Source organism: Euprymna scolopes, chromosome 29 (genome assembly GCF_053919585.1).
Source record: "Euprymna scolopes isolate OS-2025 chromosome 29, ASM5391958v1, whole genome shotgun sequence".
Taxonomy (NCBI): domain Eukaryota; kingdom Metazoa; phylum Mollusca; class Cephalopoda; order Sepiida; family Sepiolidae; genus Euprymna; species Euprymna scolopes.
Window position 1 is genome coordinate 12,586,061 of NC_136510.1, and position 12,500 is coordinate 12,598,560.

Sequence of the window (12,500 nt, forward strand, 5' to 3'; positions counted from 1 at the left end):
GTGAAAAAATTAACGTTTTTGGCCAATTTTTCGATATTTTTCGAGCGAAGGTTGGAGCTTCGATATGATACCAAGTTCTTGAATTTTCGTCATGTCTGCCGAAAGTTTTTAGCAGACACACAGACACACATACAAACATACATACACACATTTTCGCTTTTATATTTATAGACTAGCGGGGGGTACCTGGCGTTGCCCGGGTGTTTGGAGGTGTGTGTGGTGTTAAATAAAAAAGAAACCGGTGGGGGGGGGGGGATCGAACCCGAAGCCCTGAGGCAAAGTTCGAAAATAAAATCGGCCAGCCAGAATGAGTTACTGAAAGATGTTTGAATTTATTTAAGTAAGAACCAAATTGACAGGTGCGCGCACGACGTAAGCGATAGCTATTCAGCAAATGAGGTCAATGACCAGGTTTGTTTGTTATAAGCGAAGTAAAAAAGAAAACATAAAAACGAACGTTAAAACTTAAGCGTGGGTGGGGGGGGGTAATCAAAACATCGAGAAAAAAACATAAAAAAAACTAACGTAAAAAAACCCCAGAAAAACGAACATGTGAAAAATGGCTTAAATAAGCCTGTTTCGATATTAAAATTTAAAAAATCGGTGGGTACCCAGGTGTTTTTGGGTGTGCGGTCGGGGGTGGATAAGCGAGGTAAAAAAAACAAAAAAAAAAAACAGAAAAACGAACGTTACATGAAAAATAGCTTAAATAACACTGGTTCGATATTTAAATTTAAAAAATCGAAAAAAAAAAAGACATCTCACACCACGATTCGAACCCAAAACGTTTAGATAATGAACCAACGCGCTAATTAACTGCGCTAAACACGACGTATATGAAATTTGTTTAGTTTTTCACGAGAGGAACGATTTTGTTGACCCCCCCCCTCCCCTGTCGAAAATTGTCGATTTCGGAGTGAAAAAATGAACATTTTTGGCCAATTTTTCGATATTTTTCGAGTGAAGGATGGAGCTTCAATATGATACCGAGTTTGTGAATTTTTGTTGCCTGTCGAAAGTTTTTAGCTGACACAAACATACACACATACATACATACATACATTTTCGCTTTTATATATATAGATGATGCACCTTGTCCAAGTGGTGTTGTTTATAGTTACAGCACAAAGCTGGATACTCCACCAGAATAGATGAATTTTAGTCCTGGAATCCGGTAAAACAAAGAAACCACTAAAAAGATATACAATAACACAGTTAAATGGTCGTTTAGAGAGAGAAATATTGATAGCAGTAACTATTTTACTAACTCAACTTTGGAGCAACATCAAAGTGTAGTATCTGTTCTCTAGATGCTACACTTTTTTCTTGTTTTCTGAGAACTTATCGAAGTAAAATGAAACAAAGTTTTAATTACACATGCTGTTCATTAACCCTAACGCTAACTCGAAATCTGGAGCGATGGTTGAGAATGCTGAGATTGGGACTCTAATTTCAGCATCGTTTCATGTAAAGATTGTAAAAAAAAACAATTTTAGCGGCCATACAAACTTGTATACAAAAGTCACACAATTGAAGGTGCTCAACATCAAACAGAATTCCCATTTTTTTTCCATGAACTTCTCATCTATGGAATTGCTTCCCTATGGGCTACAACCTGGTCATCTTTAAATCCAATAAAAATAAATATGTCACAAATCATCCTCATAAGTCACCAAATTTTGTTCATTGTTCAATTCCAATCCTCTCATGATATTATACATCATTCTATTGTCAATCTGTGTATCTCATTAACTCTTATCCTCAATTGGGTTTCCGCCTTGATAAGTGGCAAGTCATTAGTCATAACTAAAGGTTCTATTAGTTGAACACAAGTCTCTATTTTTGCCTTATTTTTTTTTTTTTTACACCATCATAATAAATCCATTACAGGTCTGCAATGACCAGTGGTGCAATGGATAAAGTACTTGGTGAAATTCAGTTTTAAGTGACACTCTTCTGGAGATCGAAAGTTCAATCCTCAGTGAGGGCGACACTCAAAATACAATTGTGAATTGGTTAGGACTTTTACCCAGTTATGGCTGATAGAACGAGAACATGTTAGCCCCCCCCCCCCGTGAATTAAATAAAACGTTCCATTCCAAATTACGTGCAAATTTCCAAGTTTAACAAGATACATCTGGAGAAAGTTGGAGGTTTACATCGACCGAAACGTTGTAAAAATGACATTCAAGATAAGAACAGTAGTCCGAAGAATCTAAATAATATGAATAATATATCCAAGTTAGGATTTGAACTCCACATAACCGATTCTATAGCTGTGTGAGGTTATTCGGTAAAAAGCTAGTCGGAATCAAATTCTTATGGATCAATAACTACATAAGTTCATATGTAAACTAATAATGGTTCTTTTCAAAGTGCCAATGGATTCAGCAGCAATGGTGTCCTGCTCTAAGAATCAAAGAATTCTTGCTTTCCTTCTTTTTTTTTTTTTTTTTTTTTAGAAAACTTACCTTGTTGTGTGTGTGTGTGTGTGTATATATATATATATATATATATATATATATATATATATATATATATATATATATATAATTCTTTAAGTTAATGACGTTTGGTTTTTGTTCAGTGTTCTTTATAAAGTAACACCCACCATTATCCATCGTCTTTTTCCAATTTTCAACAACTCTCTCTTTCTCTCTCTCCTTCACACACACACACACATACGGCGTTTCCCAAACACACCCATATTCTTACAATGAAAGTAAAGCTCTCCCTTGTCCCATCTGTATGTGCTTTACTGGCATCTCTGCTCCCTCGATTCCCTCCTCTGTTTACCGTTTCTTTCTTTTTTTTCTCTTTATTTTATTTTTATATTTTTTTCACCCTCATTTTCAAAAAACTTTTTTTCTTCCAAGCTCTCATTCTGTCGCCCCAACAACTGCTGTTACAGGCTTTTTTCGCTAAACTCCGGTTGGTTCTACGGGTGGTGGTGGCGGCGGTGACGGGATAGCACATCCTCTCGCCCCCGCCCAACTCTCTCCCTCTCTATCTTCTCTCTCTTAATTTTTTCTCTACCTTCTCTCTCTTTCTCTCCTCTCTTTCTTTCTTTCTTTCTTTCTGTACTCTGTCTGCCTGTCTCTCTCTCTCTCTCTCTCTCTCTATATATATATATATATATATATATATATATATATATGTATATATATATATAGACTCTTTCTATACTCTCTTTCTTTTCCTATTCTACCTCTTTCTATAATACTTTTTCTTTTCCTATCTGCCTTCTCTATCTCTCTCTCTCTCTCTCTCTCTCTCTCTCTCTGCACCTTTTCTCCATTACTGTCTACTCTCTTTCTTTTTTGCATATCTTCCTCTTTCTCTTCCCCTAATCTTTCACTCTCTCTACCCCCCCCCTTTTTTTTTTCTTTCCCACATTGTCATCGTCATCCTGTACGGTGGTGGTGCCGTTGTTGTCACCAGAGTCTGTTGCCATCAATGGGCGGGGAGGGGGTGGGGTGAAGGTGGGACTTTTTTTCTCTTCTTTTTTTGTTTCCTCACGTTTTTTTTTTATCACTCTCCTTTTCCCCCTCCCCTTATTCTTTCTTTCTCTTCCTTTTTCGTTCTTTTTTTTTTCTTTTTTTTTTTATTTGGTTAATTAGAATCTTGGTTGTTCCAGCTCTTTGACCGTTGTCAGCCACTGTCGATGCCAACCACTTGTCGTCGTCGTCGTCGTCGTCGTCGTCGTCATCGTCGGGGGCGAGCCTCACTGCTCGTATAAAACACGACACACTCTCTTTCCACCGACAGTCGCATCAATACACACAGATAACACATAACTCGGAAAGCCAGCACACCTGGACTTTTTCCCCTCCTCTCACCTTACATTCCAATATCTACAGAATTGATTCTCATTCCAAAAGTACATACCAGTTCGGGTTATTTTGTTGACTACTGTTTGCATATTTCCACATAACCAACAACAACAAAAATGCTTAGTTGGTCCTACGATTTAGCCCTGCAAAGAGAGGTACAGTGTTTTCTTAATTATTTTTTATTTTTATTTTTTACTTTTATCATCTCTTTCTCGCATCATTCATCCAAAGTTATTACTTTTCTAACTTCATGGTTATTATTAAAGAAAAAAAAAAATTTCGGGTTATTAAAAAAAAAAAAAAAATTAATACAAACTTTTTTAGTCACAGAATTTGAAATTTTACAAATTTTATTTTCTCAATCAAATGACAATATTTTATTTTTATTTGTAAAAAAAAAAAAAAATATTTATTAAAAATAAAAAGAACAACTTTTTTTTTTAATTTAACTTAATTTGATAATTCTATTTAATTACCACTTCAGAAGTTAAGCAAAGTTTGTTGAGGGTTTTGAAAGTGGGGGAGCTTGTTTTACAATTGGATAAGAAAAAGGATCAATTTTCTTACAAAACATGAGATTCTTATTTTGATTGAACCACAATAAAAGAAACTTTAAAATTAAATATTGTTACTGTGAGGTTTATGATTCTAGAGAGGAGATATATATTTTGAAAGTTTTACAACCTAATATGTAAAAAAAAAAAAAACTTTTAGTCCCAAGTCTTCCGTAAGAAAACCCCTTTGCTTGTAATTGAATTAATCTCTTTCAATCACTGTATTATTATTTCACTTCAAAGAATTCACACAAGTTCTGATATTATTTTAGAGATCATCAGTTGTTTACCATAAGAAAAACTGTTTCAGAGTTTAAAAACAAAACAGTATTTTATCTCATGTCTCCCCAGCAGTGTTAATCAAACACCACCTACCTTAATATGTATATATGTATGTTTATATAATGAAGTTGTATGCAATTTTTATTCATCATCTTTTATTTAATATATATATATATATATATATATATATATGCATATATATATATATATATATATATGCATATATATATATATATGCATATACATATATACATATGCATATATATATATATATGCATATACATATATACATATACATATATATATATATATGCATATACATATATACACACATATATATATGCATATACATATATACACATATATATATGCATATACATATATACACATATATATATGCATATACATATATACACATATATATATGCATATAAATATATACACATATATATATGCATATAAATATATACACATATATATATGCATATACATATATACACACATATACATATACATACATATACACACGCATACATATACACATACGTACATATACATATATATGTATATGTACATACGTACATATATATATGTGTATACATGTATATACACACATATATATATATGTATATATATATATATGTGCATACGTGCGTATATATATATATGCACATATATATATGTATATATATGTGCATACGTACGTATATATATATATATATATATATATATATATATATATTGAATAAAAGATGATGAATAAAAGTTACATATAACTTCATTATATCATCAAATTAATAAGATAAGAAGATAAAATGGTGCGTAAAAACCTCTTTAGGCTATGGCATTTCGAAGCTAAATGCTTCTCATCAGAAGAAAAGAGCCGGCATTTTATAAAATAAAATAAAAGCTGGCTAAAGAACATTTAGATAGGAAATAACGAGTATATATATATTAAGAAATATTAAAGAAAAATGTAAGAATAAATAATAAAATATATCTATCAAGAAGGAATTAAGCATGCGTGAACAGGAAGATAAAAGTATATATAACATATATACATTATGTGGGGTTGGTGGGTTATTTTTTATATATACTTTCTCTTTTTTTTTTTACGTGGGCCAACCATTTCAAGGTAAAAGCTTGATAACTGCTAACATGTTACAACAGAGCATATATGAATAAATAACATTACGTTACATTGCTATGACCAGGATTTTATTCACGTTTGAAGCATTTGAACAAGTAAATATTTCATATATAGCTGAGTAATGAATAAGAAATTAATACCCCCACCCCCTCACACCATATCAACACGTAATTAAATGCAATAGATTCAGTGGGATGTGAATCGGTTCAATTTTACACGACGGTGTCCAATCAGACCGTCACACAGTTTTCTTTTGAGCAATGTGAATAATAGACATTACCTGCTATCCAATCGGCCAATCACACACCTTTATTTTGGTCAATGTGAATTCGCTTTCAAAGCAAAAACAGATAATACGATTTTGGTACAGGATGACCAAAACCCAACTGCCACCCATGGAAGCAGTAATAAACTTCACAATACTCTTTGCAATTCTCTATCTATATAAGAGCCAAGTTCGTCCAAGGATGGAGTACTGTTGCCACATCTGGGCAGGAGCTGCTAGAAAGGACTTATCCTGCCTTGATAGAGTTCAAAATAGACTTCGTAGCCTCATAGGAGATGTCCTTTTTTCTTCCCTGCTACCTCTTTCTCACAGAAGAAATGTAGCGAGTTTGTCTTTGCTTTATCGTTATTTTCATGGCAAGTGCTCGACTGAGCTTCAATCTATGCCCCCCTTGTCAAACTTTCACAAGAAACACTCGTCTAGCTGAAAACACTATCAATAATTCCTCCCACTCTTTATCTGTGCCTAAACCTAAACATAGATTCCATGAACAAAGCTTCTTTCTTAGAACTGCACGCCTGTGGGAACTGTCTTCAGTTTTCCTGCTTTCCAGCTGACTACAATATGGTTGTCTTCAAGTCCAATGTAAACAAGTTCTTGATAAGCCGTCCCCCTTAAGTTAACAAATTTACTAAATTTCCATTACTTACAATTACTATATTGTCCAAATGACTACTGTACACTCTTTAATCCTTATCCTCGAGTGGCCCCTGGGCCTTGATAAGTGGTGATGCCTATGTAAAAAACAAAAAAATATAAACTTCAAATAAATTTCCGTCCATGCATGACTTGCCCAACATTCTTTGTCTTGTCGCCGTACAATGACATGCAAGGACACTTTGGCGATCGTTTCATCAGCAGAATGTGTGATCCTGAATTCACCTCATCATAACTCCTAAAACTTTTATTAGTGGGATTATCTTAAAGATAATGTATTTCTGCTGTACTTTAAAAGAATGACGAAAGGCTGATAGATGAAAATATAACAATATTTCTTTATGTTCGGATATGGATGGTTGGTTGCTTGGTACGAGATGCTCCCACAACTTTTATGTGGGAGTATCCAAATGAAAACAATCCGCAAATTATTCCTCAACTGAAGTGGGCCATCATCGCCTCTCTATCTGCAATTTTTTTTTTTTTTTTTTTTTTTTTTTTTTTATTACATATTCACCCCAAACAAGGCACATTGCCACTTTAATGTAGGGGGCTACTATCAAGGGAAACATCTACTGGGGTACTATGTAGGGATTAGGGCAGCGAGATGTTGGTTCACGTTGCACTTGAACTTATGCATGTCAGTACAGTTGGGGAAGCAGTGACCTGGAATGGAATTCCAAAGTCTAGCAGTTCTGGGGAAGAAACTACTGGAGTAGAAGGATCTTTTACATCTAGGGATCTCTACAGTGTGGGGGTGGGATTGTGTAGCTTGTCGGGTCTGTCGAGGGTGTTCACGTCGTGGGGGCACAAGTGCTTGCAGTTCTTCAGAGCATTCACCATTATAATACTTGTAGAACAGGCAGAGGGATGCAACGTTTCGACGATGGGACAGAGGCTGAAGTTTTGATGCCAGTTTAGGGCCTATCAGATTTGCGACTCTCTTTTGAACCCTGTCAAGGAGCGAGAGACTAGTAGCCGATGCACCGGCCCAAATGTGACAGCAATACTCCATACATGGGCGAATAGTGGCCTTATAGAGGTACATGATACTTTCGGGTGTTAGAAGTTTTCTAGCACGGTAGAGAGAGCCCACCTTCCTCGCAGCGGCCCTGGCAATGGCCTCGATGTAATTGTTCCAGCTCATGTTTCCTGTGAACGTTAGGCCAAGGAGCTTGAAAGACGTACTCTCAGCTAAAGAGTTGTTGGCCATTGCTATAGGTGGTAGAGAAGGTTTCTTGTAATTATTGAATGAAACCAGTTTTGTCTTGGTGGCATTGAACGTTACCATCCATTTTTGTCCCCATTCCACTACTGATTTGAGGTCATCCTCTAGTGTTTCTGCCATTACTTTAGATATATGTTCATTTGTTTTCCTGTCGTGCCTGCTATAGAGTGTGGTGTCATCAGCATATATACCCATCTCAGAGGCAATTTTGTCGGGGAGGTCATTTATGAATATCAGGAACAGCAGAGGACCAAGGATAGATCCCTGGGGCACTCCCGCATTTATATTATATTGTTTAGACGTACGACCGTCGAGGACAACCTGGATTTTTCTCTTATCTAAGAAGGATTTAATTATGTTAAGTATTCTACCAGTGATACCGTAAGATCTAATCTTCCTGAGGAGACCCTCATGCCATACCCTGTCAAAAGCCTTAGATATATCTAGAGCTACCGCTCTGCCCTCTCCCGCTTTGTCCAGTGAATGGTATATGCGTTCAGAGATTACAGTGAGGATGTCTGCCGTGGAACGGGCTTGTCTAAATCCATATTGATGGTCGGTCAGAAGTTTAGCATCTGTAAGGTGCTGGACTAGAGCATGGTTAATTAAGGTCTCAAATATTTTGGCAAAAAGTGGGAGGAGGCTAATAGGGCGATAATTTAATGGGTCAGTTCTTTCGCCAGAATTCTTGAATACTGGTACAACAGAAGCAGTTTTCCAACAGCTCGGAAAGCAAGATTCATTGAGGCATTTGTTGTAGAGTTTGGAGAGAACTGGAGCTACTTCGGCTGAGCACTTTTTTAATAGCACAGCTGGGATGAGGTCGGGTCCACATGCTTTGGAAGTGTCAAGGTTTTTTATGATAGCATGCACCTGAGCAGGGGTGATTTCCAGATCGTCTAGCGTGGCGTCTGTCCGCATAGGAAAGTCAGGTAGGGGGTGGTTTAGAGGGTCCAGTGTAGAGTTGGAGGCAAACCGACTGGCAAGCATGTTAGCCTTCTCGGTTGCTGAGCAAAGAACCTCGTGATTGTTGGTTAGTGGGGGAATCGTTGATTGCCCATTATTTACTACACTGTTGTAGATTTTCCAGAAGTCACGAGTTCCTAATTTTTGTGCTTCGATGCGTTTTTTAGTGGTTTCCGTAAATTCCCTCTTAGCTGTCGCTATTTCTTTCTTAACGTTACTTCTAGCTTCTATGTACTTTTGTCTGTTTGAACTGGACTTATGTCGGTTAAACCTGCGGAATGCATGCTGCCTTTGAGCAATGGCAGTTGCGCAAGTCGAAGTAAACCATTGGGGAGAGTGGGGCTTGCTATAGAATTTCCGCATGGGAACATGCGCTTCGATTGCAGTTTTGAACCATTCAGTGGTCTCAGTTGCACACTGTTCAGCAGGAAGAGAAAAAATATTTCCCCATGGGGCATCTCTGATAAGATCTCTGATAGCTTCCCAGTCAGCCTTTTTATAATATCTCGTTGTTTTGAGCACTGGCTCTTCAGTTTTGGGTCTGGAGTTTAGGGCGATTTCAACCATTATTACCGCATGATCAGCGTTCCCAAGTGGGCTGTCGGCTTTCGTTACACAATCATCAGGAACTGTGGTCAAAAACAGATCTAATAGTGATGCGTGTTGCTCTTCCTGATCAGGGAAGCGGGTTGGGAAAGTAACAATTTGCGATAGGGAGTGAGATACAGAGAAGCTATGAGTTGCGCTGCCTGCTGCATCTGTATAAGTAGAGAATCCAAGCCAATTTTTGTGATGGACATTAAAGTCACCAAATACATGTACTTGGGCGCTAGTGTCGAAGGAGAGTGCTGTGTCTATGCTGTCAGATACTTTGTTTATTATGGTGCAGTCTTGGGTCGAGGGAGAGCGGTAGAGAAAGTAAAAGTAGCTAATGTTGTGTTGCATGATAAGTCTAAAGCACATAAAAGCTTGATCATCCGTTTCTAGGTTTGTTTCTCTAGTCAAGGGAAGGGTATTACGAATGTAAACTCCAAGTCCGTGCATATGTCTGTCAGAGTCCTTACGGCAGAGTGGGAGATATCCAGGCATGTTAAAGTAGTTAGAGGGGATGGAGGAGTGTAGGTTAGTCTCACTTAGTGCTAAGATATCCGGGGTATTTGTTAGGAGAAATGCTTCAACATCAGCTAAGTTAGTTCTAAGCCCACGGATATTTGTGAATGCAAGCCTCAAGGGAGGAGGCAAGTGTGATTTGTTTGTCCCTAAGCCTGGTTTAAGCTTGTTTTTAGATTGTACTGTCATCATGTTTTTTAACGAGTTTCAGTTGGGTTAGGGGAAGCCGAACAGAAGGTTATGCAGAATATCACACATGCATCACAAGTAGACCATCAGCTGACCCTCCATCAACTAGGACTGTGGCCTCAGGAAAGCCCACCGGGGATGAGTGCAGGGTCCCTTTCCATGCGCGCCATGGCACTGCAAACATCCCGATATTATTCAACTGTTGATGGAGCAGCCGCTCTAAGCGCTACCAAAGAGTTAGGGCTCCTGTACTACCAGTCGGAAACAGCAGCCAGTAACTGTCAATCCGGTACCCTCAACCCATCAGAGGAAGGTCAACCCAATCTAATTGCTCAGGCATATGTGGTACTCAAGCATTCTCAAGTGCCCAGCTTAAGGACTGGGGTGTGTCGGGAGTGGGGGAAACGGCGTTCATTGCCCTAGACAAGAAACAAGATCTACCAATGGGTGTTTCTGTCGAATCACTGTGATAGTATCTCTGCGCCTGACTAATAGGCAAAGAAGGAGTATGGAAGCCGGGCGATAGGCAGGACCTATCTACTCCTTAAGCAATTTAGGTATTGCAAACCGGTAATTTGTTTGAGTCACCAGCTCTAGGAAGGTTGTCATCCAAGACTGAAGAGGCCTCCCTCCTCTCTGGTTTAGTTTCAGAGTTTTCCTTCTCCTAGACGGATGATCTGGAAGATTCACTGGGTCCGTCACCACTGAGAGGGTTTGCTCCGCGCCTGGGTTCTAATCCAGGTATTTCTGCGACCCCGCGAGGTTAGTTAATGTTATTGGGTTAGTTTGTAGGGGTTATATCTGCTAATAGTTACACTCCTCAAAGTGGATTAGGGATATTGTTATTTCATTGTTAGTGGATAAAGGGGTTGAGTAGAGCTCATGCAGTGTAAGCAACTATGATTGCAAGGAGGCCTGTTAGGAGATAATGTGGTTTGAGGCTTACACTTTTGTTTATATATATTTTTTATTATTTTTTTTCCTTTTTTATTTTCATTTATTTAATTATTTTTTTTCATGTGAGCTTGGGTTTAGTATAATATTAAAGTGTGAGTAGGTGTTAAGAATTGAACCACGAGTTGTGCCAAAACTATATTTTAGATAGTAGCAGGGCATGAGATGCGAGTGCAGTATAGTACGGGTAAAACAGTAAGTTTTGAGCCATGTGTAATTTGGTAAATAGATATATGGGCTGGTTTTAGTAGGTGCGAATTAGTACAAAACGGAGTGAAATGTAGGAGTTAAGTGGCGGTTTGGTGGGAAGGAGCAGATTGTTAGCCTTCAAGGGATAGGGGTTATTAATTTACAAGAAACAGATCTACATTAGGATTTAGAGTGGCAGGTAATTTTTTTTTTTTTTTTTTTTTTTTTTTTTTGCGCATGCAGGCTAGACAGGTAATCGTCTTGGAGGTAAAAATGTATATTGGGATTCCGTAGCTAGCAGTTAGGTGTTTGTTCCAGTTACAAGAACTGGTTCATGGTGGATCGGAATTCCGTATTTCGTATTTATAGGAAGACATTAAAGTAACGCACAGAGCATAGCATCCACTCAGGAAGAACAGCTCTAGTATCACAGCTAAGATACTGCATATTTAGGTAACGAATACTAAAAGTTAAATTAGGTGACACTTTTTTTTTTTTTTGACTTTGGTATGATAAAAAAAAAAATCTATCCGATGTTGTGTCCAAATTTGGGACTTTTCGAGAGTATGAACTAGTGTTTGAATGATTAATTGGAATTGGAAAAATCGGAACTATTTGTGGTATCGGAATCGGTATCAGAATCGGAAAAATTTGTGCCTATTTTCTGATGCCAAAAAAAAAACGATTCCTTTGATTATCTTCTTTTTTTTTATTTGATTTGATTTTATTTTGTTTAAAACAAAATCTTCCATTGCTGGTAATGATAAAATAATAAATATCGATTTTAAAACGACCACTAAAACTAAAATCTATAGATCACCCCACACGCGCACACAAGTTTGTTTTTTACGCTTGAGAAAATATCTGCACATTTAACACATGTTTTTACGGTGATTGTGAAAAAATAACTTTATAGTTAAATATTTAGAGATATATGATTAGCTTTTTTTTTTTTTTGGAAAAAGAATTCCAGCAGAGTGCTCAATTAAAAGGAAAATCGAAATTGTAAGAGCGTCTGAAGAGAGCTTGATAAGGATACCTTAAACGGGCCTTATTATCGGGCTTGAAACCGACGGTACCAATGATCTGTTTCAACTAACAA

General features: G+C 37.2%; 1 protein-coding gene across 3 annotated transcripts in view; it reads left to right on the forward strand.

Moving 5' to 3' along the window:
- LOC145252481 (bifunctional 3'-phosphoadenosine 5'-phosphosulfate synthase-like) overlaps positions 1 to 12,500 on the forward strand; it is a 357,476-nt gene that overhangs the window by 181,354 nt on the left and 163,622 nt on the right. The window contains exon 1 of one of the 3 annotated variants that reach the window (XM_080111910.1): positions 3,390 to 3,988. The exons of 1 other annotated variant lie outside the window; for it this stretch is intronic. In XM_080111910.1, the coding sequence (XP_079968036.1) occupies positions 3,950 to 3,988 (39 nt within the window). In that variant the 5' untranslated portion in view covers positions 3,390 to 3,949. Of the gene's footprint in view, positions 1 to 3,389; positions 3,989 to 12,500 lie in introns of those variants that run through there. One more of the 3 variants, XM_080111907.1, reaches the window with a different exon arrangement.